Source organism: Gymnogyps californianus, chromosome 1 (assembly GCF_018139145.2).
Source record: "Gymnogyps californianus isolate 813 chromosome 1, ASM1813914v2, whole genome shotgun sequence".
In the NCBI taxonomy this organism is placed as follows: domain Eukaryota; kingdom Metazoa; phylum Chordata; class Aves; order Accipitriformes; family Cathartidae; genus Gymnogyps; species Gymnogyps californianus.
This window is the reverse complement of record NC_059471.1, coordinates 164749670-164765824: the sequence shown is the minus strand read 5'-3', so window position 1 is coordinate 164765824 and position 16155 is coordinate 164749670. Positions and strand designations below refer to the sequence as shown.

General features: G+C 43.9%; 1 protein-coding gene and 1 pseudogene across 3 annotated transcripts in view; one reads left to right on the top strand and one right to left on the bottom strand.

Annotated features, from left to right (window-relative positions):
• LOC127029726 (histone H3) overlaps positions 1-11077 on the bottom strand; it is a 33444-nt gene extending 22367 nt beyond the window's left edge. Inside the window, exons 1-2 of one of the 3 annotated variants that reach the window (XM_050915513.1) lie at positions 9981-10278; positions 7913-8298 (exon numbers count right to left, since the gene is read on the bottom strand). In XM_050915513.1, the coding sequence (XP_050771470.1) occupies positions 7913-8298; positions 9981-10278 (684 nt within the window). Of the gene's footprint in view, positions 1-7789; positions 8299-9409; positions 9888-9968; positions 10279-11055 lie in introns of those variants that run through there. The other 2 variants (XM_050915515.1, XM_050915514.1) reach the window with 2 other exon arrangements.
• LOC127029727 (histone H3-like) lies at positions 35-3854 on the top strand (annotated as a pseudogene).
• Positions 11078-16155: the final 5078 nt, after the last annotated feature.

The following is a 16155-nucleotide window of genomic DNA, read 5'->3' as shown; positions in this document are numbered from 1 at the left end:
ACTCTTTTGGCAGGTTTCAAGTAGGGGGAGCAGGATGTCTGGCAGAGGCAAGGGCGGGAAGGGGCTCGGCAAGGGAGGCGCCAAGCGCCACCGCAAGGTGCTGCGCGACAACATCCAGGGCATCACCAAGCCGGCCATCCGCCGCCTGGCTCGGCGCGGCGGCGTGAAGCGCATCTCGGGGCTCATCTACGAGGAGACGCGCGGTGTGCTGAAGGTGTTCCTGGAGAACGTGATCCGCGATGCCGTCACCTACACCGAGCATGCAAGAGGAAGACGGTGACGGCCATGGACGTGGTCTACGCTCTCAAGCGCCAGGGACGCACCCTCTACGGCTTCGGCGGCTAAAGTTTTTCGCTCCCAGACCATCTCGAGAACCCAAAGGCTCTTCTAAGAGCCACCCACTTAAACCGGGAAAGAGCTGTGTTGCTTCAAAGCTGCTGAAAGGAAAGTGAATGTCCTTAGACTTTATTTCTCATTCGTGAATTACTGCATATGTAATGTTTAAGGTATGCTTAAGCACTTGATAATTAACTGTGTATTGCTAATATGTTAAGCACCATCCTAGTTAAGTAGACTAAGGAATGTACAAAACTATTGATTTTAGTATTAGCAGCGTAATTGAGAACGAGTAAAAAAAAGTCCTAATTTATCACTCTGAAAAATCGAGCTGAATAGCAAAACGCCCTAAATGCTCCTGTGTCAAGCTGGTGAGGTGGCCCAGCTCAGAGGCAGGTACGCATCGCCCTGCGGGCATCTCTTGTTGTGGTCTGTGTTTTTTCACTAATTGGGTAAACAGCAGAAGTAGATACGATAGGTATTTGTATTTAAATTGTGTTAATCCCTGTAATGGTGCTCGTGGAAACGTACGGGCGCGGGGTGGGAGGTGTCACAGCTGGTCGTCCCCTGAAGCCCTTCTCATTAAACTTTAAACACCATAAAGATCCTAAGTCTGTCCTCTGAAAGTGGTTTTTAGGGAAGTCATCCGTTATTCTTTGTGCGTCCGGTGTGTTAAAGCTTAAGGAAGCTTTTTCTTTCAAATTTCTTTCAGCTTGTTCTTTCAATGGCTGCTGAAGCCGGAGCTATTCTCCGTATCCAGGGTCAGCACCAGTCTTCCGTTCGCCTGAAAGCTCTTCTCTACTCGGGCTCCGAGGACAACTCTCCTGGCTAGAAAAACATAGCGGAAATATGCAGTGGGAAAAACTTGAAAGCTCGCGGAGTACAAAGTTTGTATTTAAGCAAGCAACAGCCTGAGAATACTTCTTACGCTGAAAGAAATTCAAAGTCGTTGAAAACACTATCCCTTGAATTAGAGCATTTTCACGTGCGGTTCATCTCAACCCAAAAGTGTTTACCATACCAGCTACGGTATTACTTTCTACTCTTTCCAGAATAAAGTTACTCTAGGTAAAAAAAAAAAAAAAAAAAAACAAACAACAAAACCACCACCCAAAAACCAACCTCTCCCCCCAAAAAAAGAAAAAAACCAAGCCCCAAAATATCGTTATAAGGATACCTATTGAGGAAAACCTGTACAACACTTATTTTTCAAAGCTCAAGTCTCAGTGAATTAGAACAAAATAAACATGAATCTTCTATGTGTTCGGGACAGCACAATTTGCAACTGCTCATTTCCTTTTTGAACAATTTTCGCTAAAGGTCTTCATTTTCGAGATAGACTACAAAAATTGCTATAAGAAACAGATTAAACCGAAAACTAGAACGGCGAGTGCAAGATGGGGGGGGAGGGTGAGCGCCGTTAGGCCTTTGGCGAAAAGGCGCGCTTTCGATGCGGGCTTTTCGAATTCGAAAGTATCCAATAATAACGGCGCGCTGCTGCCAGCCAATCAGAGAGGCGAATATGCTATAAAAGCCGCCACGGCAACCGAGCGGTATCATTCCGCAGCACCGGTTGGAGAAAGCGGCTCGGTTCTTTCAGAGCGATGGCGCGCACGAAGCAGACGGCGCGTAAGTCGACGGGCGGGAAGGCGCCCCGCAAGCAGCTGGCCACCAAGGCGGCCCGCAAGAGCGCGCCGGCCACGGGCGGCGTGAAGAAGCCGCACCGCTACCGGCCCGGCACGGTGGCGCTGCGCGAGATCCGGCGCTACCAGAAGTCGACGGAGCTGCTGATCCGCAAGCTGCCCTTCCAGCGCCTGGTGCGCGAGATCGCGCAGGACTTCAAGACCGACCTGCGCTTCCAGAGCTCGGCCGTGATGGCGCTGCAGGAGGCGAGCGAGGCCTACCTGGTGGGGCTCTTCGAGGACACCAACCTCTGCGCCATCCACGCCAAGCGCGTCACCATCATGCCCAAGGACATCCAGCTGGCCCGACGCATCCGCGGCGAGCGCGCCTGAGGCTCCTGCCGCAGGTCCCCCCTCCCTGATCCTGTATTCCTGCACCCTAAAGGCTCTTTTAAGAGCCACCACGTTGCACAAGAGAGCTGTGACACGGTCTTTTTCGATACTTGGATATAAGACTAAATCATCCTGAAGTTCTTTTGATATAGTGTAAGTTTGGGACTTTTTTATGTACTAAGACTCCTAGCGTTTACTTTGTTTCTCTTCTACCCTTCCTAGCTCTGTGCTCAGCTGATTTCTGCACACAGTTGTCAAGAGGCCTTTGCAATCAGATACTGTAATTCCATTGAAAACATGTTTATAAGTTTCCTAAGCAGTTATCTCAAACTGCATGATTTTTGTGAGCAGATTGTTACATGCTGTTACAGTGAGGGGCTTGGAAATACCTAATCGACTATACAGAAAAAGTAACTGCACAAACCAGAAAAAGGAGTACTCAGATAAGGTTAAATAAAAAATACTCTTCATTTAATAACCATGGCAAGAGCTATAATCTTAAAAAATATTAATAAAAAAAGAGTAAGAGAGAAAGGCTATGGTAATTCTTCCCCTGTCCCCTCCCTAGACATGATACCTAACGTAAAATATTTTATTTTGCAATAGTTGTATGGACCAGTGCAGGTTTTACTTTTAAGCAATGTGGAAGGCAAAACCTGAGTCAGTATTGGAAAATAAGCTTCAAACAGCTTTTTACTAAAGAAAAAATGATGTAAATATACTCCATCATTGCTCTTAGTAGGATACACTCTAAAAATCGTAACACTGCGTTAGATATCTGGGAGCCCTACCTAAGTATGAGATGAATAAAACAAACGTGCTAAGAAGATAAGCCTGATGCAAGGGATAAAAATGGGAAATTCAATAAATTAGTCTAACTGTCATTTATATTCTCAATTTTCTTTGTTTGCTTTATGACTTTGAGGAAAGGCTGGAGTAGAGGACAAAGGAGAGCTTGGAAAAAGCAGAGAGAATCTGCTGGATGTTCCTGGGAAGTCCCCCCTCCCATTTTCCAAATAAATGGAGAGCACTGGTACAGGTGAAAGTGTCGTGGCTTTTGTGTGGGACCAAAAGAGCCGGGGGAAAGGAAGCGGCTGTCAAGCCTTGGCAGCTTTGTAACCGATGAGAGGCCTGTAGGAAATATGCTTATATGGTTTTGAGAATTGAGGACAAGCGTTTTGTGTTCGATGATAAAAAGAAGGGGGAGTCAGTAGAGGAATACACATGGAGGGATCAGAAGGTCAACATTTACTAGAATTTAGTTGATTCAATAAAGTTCTGTGGCCAGGAAATTACAGTTGGTCTTTAGTTCACTTCAATTTCTTGGTTGATTGTGTCAAATCTTGCAGACTCTAGCTGTTTTAACATTTCAGAGAAGTCATCTTTTCTATTCATTCACAAATAAAAGATTTGTATTCCTATGGGTTTTGCTTCTTTGTTGTCACATCTTTTCCTCTGCCCTTGATAATGGAGTCTGGCCTGTCCAATACGCTTCTGTAAATGTTACCAGCCAAATCAGTCTGAAATGAAAATTCAGGTATTTAAGTATGGCGTCTGGGGAACCCTGCGAGAATTGTCATAGGGTGTGTTTCTGAAACACTACACAGGAGGTAAAACATCGTAGATACAACTAATATTCATAGCATAATGATGTAAGTAAGAATGTATATACACATATATATGTACATATTCTATATGTATATACACACATATATATGCTTTTCCTTCACTCACAAACTTTATTTCTTCTCAGTATCCATCCACTTCTGTCTCTTTCCCAATCCCCTCTGCCCCAGCACCACCTGACTTCATCCATCTGGCTTTATTTTTTGCGGTTCCAGCAATACGATCTGGTAGATCAAATGAAAGAAGCTACTTTGCAGTTGGACTAGATGATCATTGTAGGTTCCTTCCAAATGAAATATTCTATTCTCTTCATTTCTTTGTACATCACCACTTGCAGAGTAAGGGGTGACAATTTTATAAAGTTGAAAGTGGAAATGCTCCTACTGGAATAGCACAGAGACTGTGCCTGTAAGTGTAATTTGAAAGGAATTATATGATTATAATTTTAAAATTAACTATATGTCTGGCTACACTCTAATACTTCAGTAGGCTCCATCCTGATTCTAATTGTTGTTGTTAATTGGTAGTGTATTATTAACTGAAATGATTTGTTTGTAGCTAGACACCACTTCGAGGTTAGCAAAGGTTACAATGCCTAAAACCTCAGACTTGTTACAGCTGTAAATAAATAAAGAGTGAGTTCATGGGGTGAACAAAGCTGACCTTACTGAAACAGATACTGGTGCCTGCTTATAGTGCACACCCAGGCTCTGTAAAGAGCCCTCAGTGATACCAGACTCTGGAATCTGCTCTCAAAAGTGAATGAGGAAATTATTCATCGTGGCTGATACAAGTAGTTAATATCTTGTCTGTGTTCCCAGGTCTTGTATCAGTGCTATGTAGTAAAATTGCTAAAAAGAACTGGGTAGGATCTTACAGTGTTAACAAGGTGGTACTTGTTAGAAATAAGACAGAGTTCCTTTTTCACTTTTTTCTGATTAACATTAAATACGCTCTGGGACAACTGAAGCAGTAGAAGCAAGGACTGATGTTATGCATTTGTTATCTGACTTTTAGAAGAACACAGAACTTTTATGGCCTGTTGGAAGGTTTCCTTCGCTCCCCAGGCTGTAAGTGCAAAGTCTCTTCTCACATCATGCTGCCCCTCAAGACAAGGAGAAATCTTAGTTATGCTATAGTATAAAACTTCAATTCCAAAACCTGCCAATACTTTCTGGATCATTTATGTTTCTTTTATTCTGATACACTACAAACTCAGAAAAGTTTTTAGTTTATATATAAATAAAGAGGTGAAATCTATCTTAAAAAAAAAAGGTATACATTCTGCTTGAAAGACACAAAATCAAAAAATAGACTAGCTCCTCTGTTCACTCCAGACTGCACAGCCGTTCCGTTCATCACTTGGTAGCTGTCCTGGTTTCAGCTGGGATAGAGTTAATTTTCTTCCTAGTAGCTGGTATAGTGCTGTGTTTTGGATTTAGTGTGAGAATAATGTTGATAACACACTGATGTTTTTAGTTGTACCTAAGTACTGTTTATGCTAAGTCAAGGACTTTTCCACTTCTCATGCCCAGCCAGCAAGAAGGCTGGAGGGGCACAAGAAGTTGGGATGGGACACAGCCAGGACAGCTGACCCAAACTGGCCGAAGGAATATTCCATACCATATGACATCATGCCCAGTATATAAACTGGGGGGAGTTGTCTGGGAGGGGCGGATCGCTGCTCAGGAACTAACTGGGCATCAGTCAGCGAGTGGTGAGCAATTGCATTGTGTATCACTTGCTTTGTATATTCTAATTCTTTCAGTATTATTATTGTAATTTTATTATTATTTATTATCCTTTTTATTATTGTCTTCCTTTCCATCCTATTAAACTATCTTTATCTCAACCCATGAGTTTTACTTTTTTTTCCATTCTCTTCCCCCATCCCACTGGGTGGGGGGAGTGAGCGAGCAGCTGCATGGTGCTTAGTTGCCAGCTGGGGTTAAACCACGACAGTAACACTGCAGCTCTCTACTTCCATTGCAACCTGGTTTCAAAATAAGGCCATGAAGATCAACAAACTCATTCAGGGGGCTTTATGTGGGAGGTAAAAAAAGAAGAAAAAAAAAAAGAAAAAAGGGGAAAGAAACCCCCAAACAAACCTTAATCTTGGCTGATTGCTACACTCAGCAAGTCTTTCCACTTTCTTTTCTCATTCGAGTGCTGTCTCTGACAGCACAGCAAGCATCTCTAAGAGAAAGCGTGCAAATGATGCCCAGGCGATTGGAAAAGGGACACAAGCCCTCAGCCTCTGGAGGCGACTCCTATCAAGTGTGAAGGAAAGGCATCCCTTCAAGGAGGATGTTACATGTCAACCAGGCAAGTGGACCGCCATGGAAAGAGGTATTCAGTACCTGAGGGAATTAGCCATGCTAGAGATGATTTATTATGACCCGGACAGTGCACAATTACCCAGAGATGCAGAAAAAGTTCAATGCACACAACCCATGTGGCAGAAGTTTGTACGGAGTGCACCATCATCATATGCCAACCCATTGGCAGTACTAACTTGCACTCTAATGGCAACAGGTGACCGCTCTGCCTTCTCGTAGCTCCCTTCGGTGCTACCCAGCACTCAGGACTGTTACACCCCAGGTACTGTGAGCTTTTGCAGCCAGGGAGAAAACGGGAAGATGTTTCCCAGAATAATGGGAGAAACAACAACTACTCTCCGTTACGAACCTGAGGCCTAATTTTTAAATTCTTATTTTAATGCTCAGCCTCTTCTTAGACTGGTTGCTCCTGGGTGCATGTGTCAGTAACGATTCAAGCAAAGGTGGGTCCTTATAAGGAAGATTGAAAGCTGTATACATATACATATATCCTGCCAGTATCTTCTGAAGAATCCTAGAAATCTGACTGCAGAAGTCTGGCAACTCAGCATATTTTCTGACTGCAAGATCAAAGACAAATACATGTACATTCATTATTGGAAAAATACACACATTTCCACTCCAAGATTTTTATAAAACTCTTATTAAAAATACCCCTGCTGCCCCCCCCAAAGAACCCTCAGGAAATACATAACCTTTTTTCCACAGGTTTGTCTTACCAGTGGTAACAAATCTGGATAAACTTCATAGTTATTCCTGTGTACAGTACTTTTCAATCATAGTTTCTTGGCCTTTTTAGGTACATTTGTGTGCTGTGAGAAAGAAGCCTCACATGCCCTGTCTCTCTAGCATGGTTGTCTATCATTTTGAGACTGGCCTCAAAACTGATTTTTCGAGACAGATATTCTTGCACCCGGCGTTAACAATTGTTGGAGCAAGGTGGCAGCCCCATTTAAAACAGACTGCCTTAGCCAGGTTCAACAGTAACACAGTCCCAATGAGCTGTGGGAAGTTCCCCCCGCCCCCCACTTCTCCCTTAAAGCTGTTTCAAATCTGGCGCTGCCAGACAGATGTAAAAACCTCCATTCTGCCTGATGTTCTCTGCTTACCATGGTTAAACTAATTAATTGACCTCACCCCCCTCTCCAATTTTGTCTCTCCTCTCTCATCCAGTGTTCATAAAGCGCCTGTTACTCCATTTCAGTATTTGCAAAGCACCCCGGTGAATCGCGGAGAAGGAAATGTAGAGCCTTGTGGGGCTTACGAAAGACAAATGTTTATATGCAGGCAATGTACCAAAATATGAAAAAATAACAAAAAGAGGAGTTGGGACCATAAAATCGAATGTTACAGTCTAGAAAAAAATTAAGAAACCATTCTTACTTCTAAAGCGTGCCCGTTTAAAAACAGTGCTACAGCTCTTTTTATTGTGCATGTAGTGGCTCTTAAAAGAGCCTTTGGGTCTGTGTGGGCTGTCTCGGTGCCTGCTGGAACCGGGGACGGGCTGGGGCAGGAGCCTCAGGCGCGCTCGCCGCGGATGCGTCGGGCCAGCTGGATGTCCTTGGGCATGATGGTGACGCGCTTGGCGTGGATGGCGCAGAGGTTGGTGTCCTCGAAGAGCCCCACCAGGTAGGCCTCGCTCGCCTCCTGCAGCGCCATCACGGCCGAGCTCTGGAAGCGCAGGTCGGTCTTGAAGTCCTGCGCGATCTCGCGCACCAGGCGCTGGAAGGGCAGCTTGCGGATCAGCAGCTCCGTCGACTTCTGGTAGCGCCGGATCTCGCGCAGCGCCACCGTGCCGGGCCGGTAGCGGTGCGGCTTCTTCACGCCGCCCGTGGCCGGCGCGCTCTTGCGGGCCGCCTTGGTGGCCAGCTGCTTGCGGGGCGCCTTCCCGCCCGTCGACTTACGCGCCGTCTGCTTCGTGCGCGCCATCGCTAACCTACCACAAACGCCGAAGAAAAACAAACCGGAATGAATCGAAGACACTGCGCAGCGCCGATATTTATAGAGCCGCCGCGTCTCTGATTGGACGACGGAAAACGCGGTCTCATTGGCTACTGTGAAAATCCCAGCCTGGGCCCAAGGAAGCTGAATTCGCCGCTGCTTGCACCTCCACCCTCCCCCACCCCCACTACGACCCCGCTCCGAGTCACGGCTCCCGCGGTGCAAGTGCAAGGCCTGGGGCGGGGGCGCGGGTATTTCAGACACAGCGCTCGCATCCCTTCTGCTTCTCCGACTTTCCATCTCCTCCAGGCTCCTGACACATTAAAAGCCACGTGGAAGCTCAAATTCAGGAGTTGTTCTTAAAAGCGCAAATTATTCTAATAATTGTTTTTTGGTGGGCTGATTACAAAAGAAGAGAAAAAGTTCCCTCAATGCCGTACAGAGCTCCCTCTTACGGTAACAGGCACATTACCCTCAAAGCCGCAAAGGAAAGATCGCCTGGTACCTCAGAACACAGAGACAGACGCGTAAGAAATCCTGTAATGCAAGTTTGTAGCTGTAACGAGTACGTAACAAGCTGTAACAACCGGGATGAATCTTTTAAGCTATTTTTCTCATATTGTTGTCTTTTCTCTAGGAAATTCAGCATGAGAGATCTTAAGTATCGTCAAGTAAAATCCTGACTGAGAATACTTAGATAATGAACTTATTTGTGAAATTAAGAGCTTAAAGATGAATACAGAATCACTCTATTATTTAATTTGCCCCTACTCGTTAAGGCTCTGAGAAAATCGGAAGTGATCGCGAATGTTTATTGATTGCCATTGTTTGCGAGTGGTTCAATGCCTGCCCATAGTTTTATATAAACCTGAAAAACTGGTTTTGTAGGTTTTTTTCCCTCCAGTGATAAAGGAAATAGAATACCAATACTCTAGAAGCGTGCCCCAGACGGGAGCGTTCCCTGTATACGAGAATGAGAAAAGCCTTTGCACAAGGCTCTTTTTGATGCATTTTTCTGGAAACGTGTTGCCAGGGACATAATTTTCGTTTACAGTCCCGCTCCCCAAAACACATACTCTAGAAAACTATATTAGATTTACTCCTGAAATAGCTTTTAAAAAGAAAAAAAAATCATTGACAAGGAACGGAAGATAGGTTATAGTAAAGAAAAAAGTTTATTTAGAAGTATCAGAAAGAAAACGTTCATCTCAGAGCAACTTTCACATTTTTTCCTAGGTGATATAAATTGGTTTCCCTTTCTTTGCAGTAGATTATCTACTCTCAGTTAAATGAAAATTTTAAAGTATAAGACATTGAATAATATTGCAGGTAATTAAATCGGTGAAGATTAAAAAAAGGTAAAAAAGCATTCAGTTAGCATTATAAGGAGCACTTGAAATGATTTTCTGTGAGGTACAACATTTGCAAGGGAATTTAAAGAGTACACCAAGAAAAAAGCATCTCGTTTACACAGAAAACACAACTTTACCATCAACAGCAAAATTAAAACATTAAATCGCAGTTATCTAATCATAAAGCCTTTTAGCAGTACTCCATAATAGCCAGCTTTAATAAGCACTACAAAGTCCGGTAGCAACCACTTCAGATATCCTTTCAGAAACAACAATATTGCAGCTCTTCTCAAGACAAAGTGGGTGGCTCTTAAAAGAGCCTTTAGGGTTCTCGAGATGGTCTGGGAGCGAAAAGCTTTAGCCGCCGAAGCCGTAGAGGGTGCGTCCCTGGCGCTTGAGAGCGTAGACCACGTCCATGGCCGTCACCGTCTTCCTCTTAGCATGCTCGGTGTAGGTGACGGCATCGCGGATCACGTTCTCCAGGAACACCTTCAGCACGCCGCGCGTCTCCTCGTAGATGAGCCCCGAGATGCGCTTCACGCCGCCGCGCCGAGCCAGGCGGCGGATGGCCGGCTTGGTGATGCCCTGGATGTTGTCGCGCAGCACCTTGCGGTGGCGCTTGGCGCCTCCCTTGCCGAGCCCCTTCCCGCCCTTGCCTCTGCCAGACATCCTGCTTCTGCTTGAACGGCGGTATGTAAAAACAGCGGCGCGGCGCGGTGTTCTTTATATGGTGGGAGCCGACCTGGTTGGGGACTGCAGCGAGGAGGGGCGGGGCTTGGGGCTCGCTCTCGCCGGATCTCGCCGCTTTCCCTGTTGCGCGCCCCGTTAGCACAAAAATGCGGGTTTCGTGCGAGTTTCCCTTCCCGCGGCACAGGTGGTTCGGTGTTGCTGCCCTTTTCCGATACATTCGTTTTTTTCAGATAGCAAAGACATTGGGTCTGTGTGTATGATAGTTTATATATTTTTTTAAATCTTTGATACGTCGTGATCATTTAGAAGTACAACCTCGATCATAGAAAGATATCCTAGTTCCTGAATCACTGAAATTACTCTTTGATTGTTTACTATAATTATTATTTTAAAATACGAGTATGTGTTATGTATTGCAATTTCACCTGGTTGCATTGATTCTCACGTGTGGCTTCAGTGATTTCAGTGATTCAGCTGATCCTCATGTTTTTTTAATGGAGCATCTTGCAGCAAAATCTGTCCAATCGTGTTTCTGAGAAATTCTACCCCTCCTTGAATTTCTTTCTCATCTCCTTTTCCCGCCCTTTCTGAATGTTTTCTCAAGGGGAGTTTAACAGTAAAGGTATGCTAATCGAGAGTTTAACTCTTATGTGCTCCACTTTAATTTTTTTAAGGTAAAACGATTCTTTTGGACGAATATTTTTACAGTACTTCCCATTCTTGTGATGGCATAGACAATAATGTGGCTATTTTTTAGAAAGATTGAAAAATTAAATACATAAAAAGAAGGGTGTTTTTGTCCTTCAGGGGAAGATATTCGACTCTGCTTTTGCTTTCTTTTGGGGAGGAAAATCTTCTGAGGTTTTACTGTTCAAAACAAGAAACAGTATTTAACCAAAATCATTCGGTAGCAGGCTTTCGACCTGAAAATGATCAGGAAGGGTGAAAAAAGTTTCCAGTATTGAGCGTTTGCTGCCCTCTCATGGACGTTGGTTTTGTTTTGTTTTTTTTTTTCCCCTTACAAGCTGAGTGGCTTTATATAATGTATCCTTTCACAAAGATACAACGTAAGATTAATCAATAATCAATCTTTATCTTCGCATAGGCTACAGATACAGTTGTTGCATCTGCTAGCAGAGAAATCACTGTTCCAGTAGCCCCTCACTGGCAGATAAAAATAATGTAGTCTGCCATGTTGTTCATCCACAACCTTTTCAGCATAAGCCCAAAGGAAACACAAATGTGGCAAGACAAACACCAAGACTCTGAAGGAGATGTCCTAAAGGCTCAAACCAGTAACAAATGTCCTGTTCCACAAGGAACTTGACAGTATCCTAGGTTGGGCTATGGAGATAATTCTGGAGTACAGTGGGGATGCCACGACTAAGTTCACGGTGTTCCCTTTCCTAAGGCCAGTTTCCTCCTTCCAGGGAGCAAAGTTCAGGGACCATGACTGGACTTCTGTGGGAGACCAGGCCACCGTGAAAACTGGGCACTCTGTAGTCAGGTTCTCTGCCATTCCCAGGAGATTTTGAGAGTAAGGTAGCTGTATCCTGCACTGGTAAGGAAACACACTTGGTCTAACATTTCTTGCAGACTTTATCGCTCTCTGAGTACACAGGCAAGTCCCCAGGTTGTTACTAACAGGGTAGTTTGGCACTACCTGCTGCAGAGCTCCCTGAACATGCTCTGCCATGAAAATCCAGTTCTTCAGTCTGCTCAATCCTCGGGAATCTGACTGTATTACAGGCCCCCCCTGCAAGTTATTTCCACTTGCAGACCCCTGCCATGAGGTTACTGGACAATCCTGGGCTTCACCAAATCGCCTCCCCATGCAGTCCCTGATGAGTTTCCAGCTCTGGAAAGCTGAGGTTTTGTTTCTGCTTTTTTCCATGGGATAAAATTAAGTTAGAGCTTCACACTATAACCCTGCTCCATAATGAGCTGCTTCTGCCCAGGAATCTGTGACTACGTATAATAATTCCCCCTGTCTCTTGCTGTCTGTCTCCTTGTCTCCATGCTCTCCTTGGCAAAATGTCAGAACCCATTTGGAAATGTTTTTTTTTTAAAACAAGTAGATACATACTTGTTCATAGCACTGTTTTTTAACTCATGACAGAAATTCATCTAATAAAGTGAAGCAAGGTTGGAGCCGAGTTCCCTCTCTTCTTTCCTCCCAGGTGATTCTAAATTATACATCAAATTCAATCTGGTCTACTAGGTCTGTCTGATGAAATGAAAATGTAACTGTAACTTGAGATAGAAATGTAACATCTTCTGGAAAATTGCTAAGATTCATAGAATCATTTGCATTCAAAGGGATGTTCAAAGATCATCTAGACTAACCCCTGTGCTGTGGGTAGGGACATCTTTCACTAGATCAAGTTAAAGCCCCGTCCAACCTGACTTTGAACATTTCCAGGGATGGGGCATCTGCAACTTCTCTGGGCAACCTGGTCCAGTGTGCCACCACTTTCATCATAAAAAATTTCTTCCTTGTGTCCAATCCAAATCTACCCTCTTTCAGGTTAAAGCCGTTGCTCCTTGTCCTGTCACTACAGGCCCTTCTGAAAAGTCTTTCTCCATCTTTCTTATAAGCTCCCTTCATATATTGAAAGGCCACAATAAGGTCTCGTCGCAGCCTTCTCTTCTCCAGGCTGAAAAACCCCAACTCTCTCAGCCTTTCTTCACAGGAAAGGTGTTCCAGTCCTCTGATTGTTTTTCTGGCCCTTCATGGGGTTCACATGGGCCCACTCCTCAAGCCTGTCAAGGTCTCTCTGGATGGCATCCCTTCCCTCTAGCAAATCAGCTTGGCTAGGTGTCATCCACAGACTTGCTGAGGGTGCACTCCATCCCACTATCTATGTCATTGATGAAGATATTAAACAGTATTGGTCTCAGTACAGACCCCTGAGGGACACCACTTGTTACTGGTTTCCATCACTCATTACTGGTTTCCATTTAGACATTGAGCCATTGTTGTAACTCTTTGGATACAGTCATCCAGCCAATTCCTTATCCATTTAACAATCCATCCATCAAATCCATACTTCTCCAATTTAGAGGTAAGAGCATTGTGGGGGACCGTTTCAAAGGCCTTGCAGAAATCCAGGTAGATGACATCAGTTGCTCTTCCCTTATCCACTAATGTAGTCACTCCATTGTAGGAGGCCACTAGATTAGTCAGGCATGATTTGCCCTTGCTGAAGCCATGTTTGCTGTCTCTAATGACCTCCCTGTCTTCCATATGTTTTGACATAGCTTCCATGAGGATCTGTTCCATGATCTTACTAGGCACTGATGTGAGGCTGATTGGTCTGTAGGTCCCAGGGTCCTTTTTATTATCCTTTTTAAAAATGGCTGTGATACTACCTTTTCTCCAATCTCTGAGAACTTCACCTGACTGCAAAGACTTTTCAAATATTATGAAGAGTAGTTTAGCAACTACATCTGTCAATTTCCTCAGGACCCTGGGATGCATCTCATCGGGCCTCACAGACTTGTGTATGTTCATGTTCTTCAAATGGTCTCAAACCTGATCTTCTATGATGAGAGAGACTTTGTTCCCTCAGTCCCTGCCTTGAGGTTCAGGGACTTGAGAGATGTTAGAAGAGAGGTTGCCAATGAAAACTGAGGCAAAAAAAAGTGTTGAGTGCCTCAAGCCTTTTCCATATCAGTTGTCACTAGTTCTCCTGTCATATGGGGGGGGGGGGCATGTTTTCTTTAATCTTCCTTTTCTGAGGAAAAAAAAAGATTCTTTACTGCCCTTGTGTAGCTTGCTTTTCCTAGCTAGGATTTTTGGGATAGTTGTCACTTGGAATACTTAGTCAGCTTTTCTTTGACAATGGGGAAGAGGAAATATGTCTGAAACACATCTCCTTTTAATGAACGAAGTCTCCTGCCTCAGGAGTGCACAAGCTCACCAGATCTGGTCCTGACAGCAGAGAGATGCTGGTGATAGTAAAGTGTTCTCTCTGACAGAAGGAGAAAAATATTTAAGGAGTTAAGACCCAAGTGGCCAAAGGCAAACAACCAGGGAATGGGCACAGAGTTCTGTTACGAAGACCATAAACCTATGGCAGAGAAAACACAGAAGCAGGGAAGAAGTGGCAAAACACTGCAGTAGCAATGGCAATGTACATTTTTACTAGGGCAGTTACATACAACTGAGCATGAACATGCAGTATACAGACCCAGTACATACAGCCTTGGTTGACTAGTGCCAGCATACACTGGTTGCTGAAAGAACAACAGAACTCCTTTTTTTATAACTGGTGCTGGTCCTGACCTATGCTTTGTTTATTTTATTGTTTTCAGTGTTTGTTGAGAACAATAATCTTATTCTTTTTCTACATTTCATTTCTTCCACAGCTCCTGGCAGCCCAATCCTGAAATCATTGAAAAGCAAACCCTGCAGTCCTTGGGAAAACCAAGCACTGGGGTTTCACTGATGTCCCAGCAGGAGGCCTGCAGGAGTGATCAACAAAACTCACATGGGAATGGAAGCGCAAAGAGATCCCAAAAAACAATCTGCAAAGTGAAAGTCAGAATAAAACACAACTCCAAATCTAGAAAGAGTTGTCCAAAATTGAGTATGGAGAGTGAATGGGGATCCCAGGAGGAGTCACACTGATAACTTTGTTGTGCTTTGACAACATGTTCTGGAGAAAAGGGATCTCAAATCCCCACAGACAAATGTGGCTAGTATCCCCCAGTGCCCAGCACTGGACTGGGTGCATTGTGATCTAGGTAGTAAAAAAGAAACTTGTGGCAGAAAAACTCTATTGTGTAACCTTGCTAAGTCAAAGGTAGAGTCTAGGTGAAAAGTGGTTCTGTACCTGAACTCAGGCTGGCCCAAATCTATACTGCCATGTGAGCAGCAGAGAACAGGTCTGGTATTAATTATATTCATATTGCATTCTTACCTTTGGGGACTCCACACTGGCTGTCATAGAGTATAGCTGTCTCCCCACTCGGCTCCTTCCTTTTGAGAACCTGTAAAATAGTCTTGAAAAGTACATACTTACATCTCTCCATTTCTTCAGCCCAAGATACTATGAAGGGCTTTTTCTCTGCTTTATTCAGCTTAGGGTGCTCACTACTACCGAGGATGTGCAACAACAGCATATCCCTGTTTTAAACATCTTTGTGCCTGAACTGACATCATTCAGCCTTTTATTGAAGATTAGCTTCCAATTTTCTCTGACAAAGGCAGAAGGTTTTTTATGATAGTATTGGAATAGTTTCACTCGAAATAAAACTCCAGCTTTGATGTTTTTAAGAAGTGAGCCTCTAAGAGAGGCCTTTTTATTGTTTTTCAAAGACACGCTGAGGCCATGCAGAATGAACTCTTACTCCCACATGACAACAACTACAGTAAAAGACCGAGACACACAAAAAGCACAGGAGTAACAGAACCCACTAACAGAGAAAAAAGTGATAAGGAAATACACGTACAGCAATTACCTGGTTTTGTGGTAATCTGACAGGCAATCTGGCTTTATGGTGACTAATGCTGATGAAAAATTCTGTAACCCCATAATACAAAAGTGTTCATCAGTACAAAGTGATTTATTATTCCGTGATGGAGTAACTTTACTTCAACAGAATTCTTGCCTGGTTGCTGAGACCCTGTTCTGCTATATGTAGACCTTTATCTAACTCACAGATTCATTTGCCATTATTTTCTTTCTCCATTTTTACTTCCAGTTCTGGAACGTCACAGACTTTTGATATCACCATTTACTAAGTAAGTAAATCTGTGAAATAAAAAGTTGACCCTATGGGAAAAAAAAAAAAAAAAAACAACAAATTAAAGCAGGTCTTCCTTGTAATAATTTGCAATTCTGAACCCAT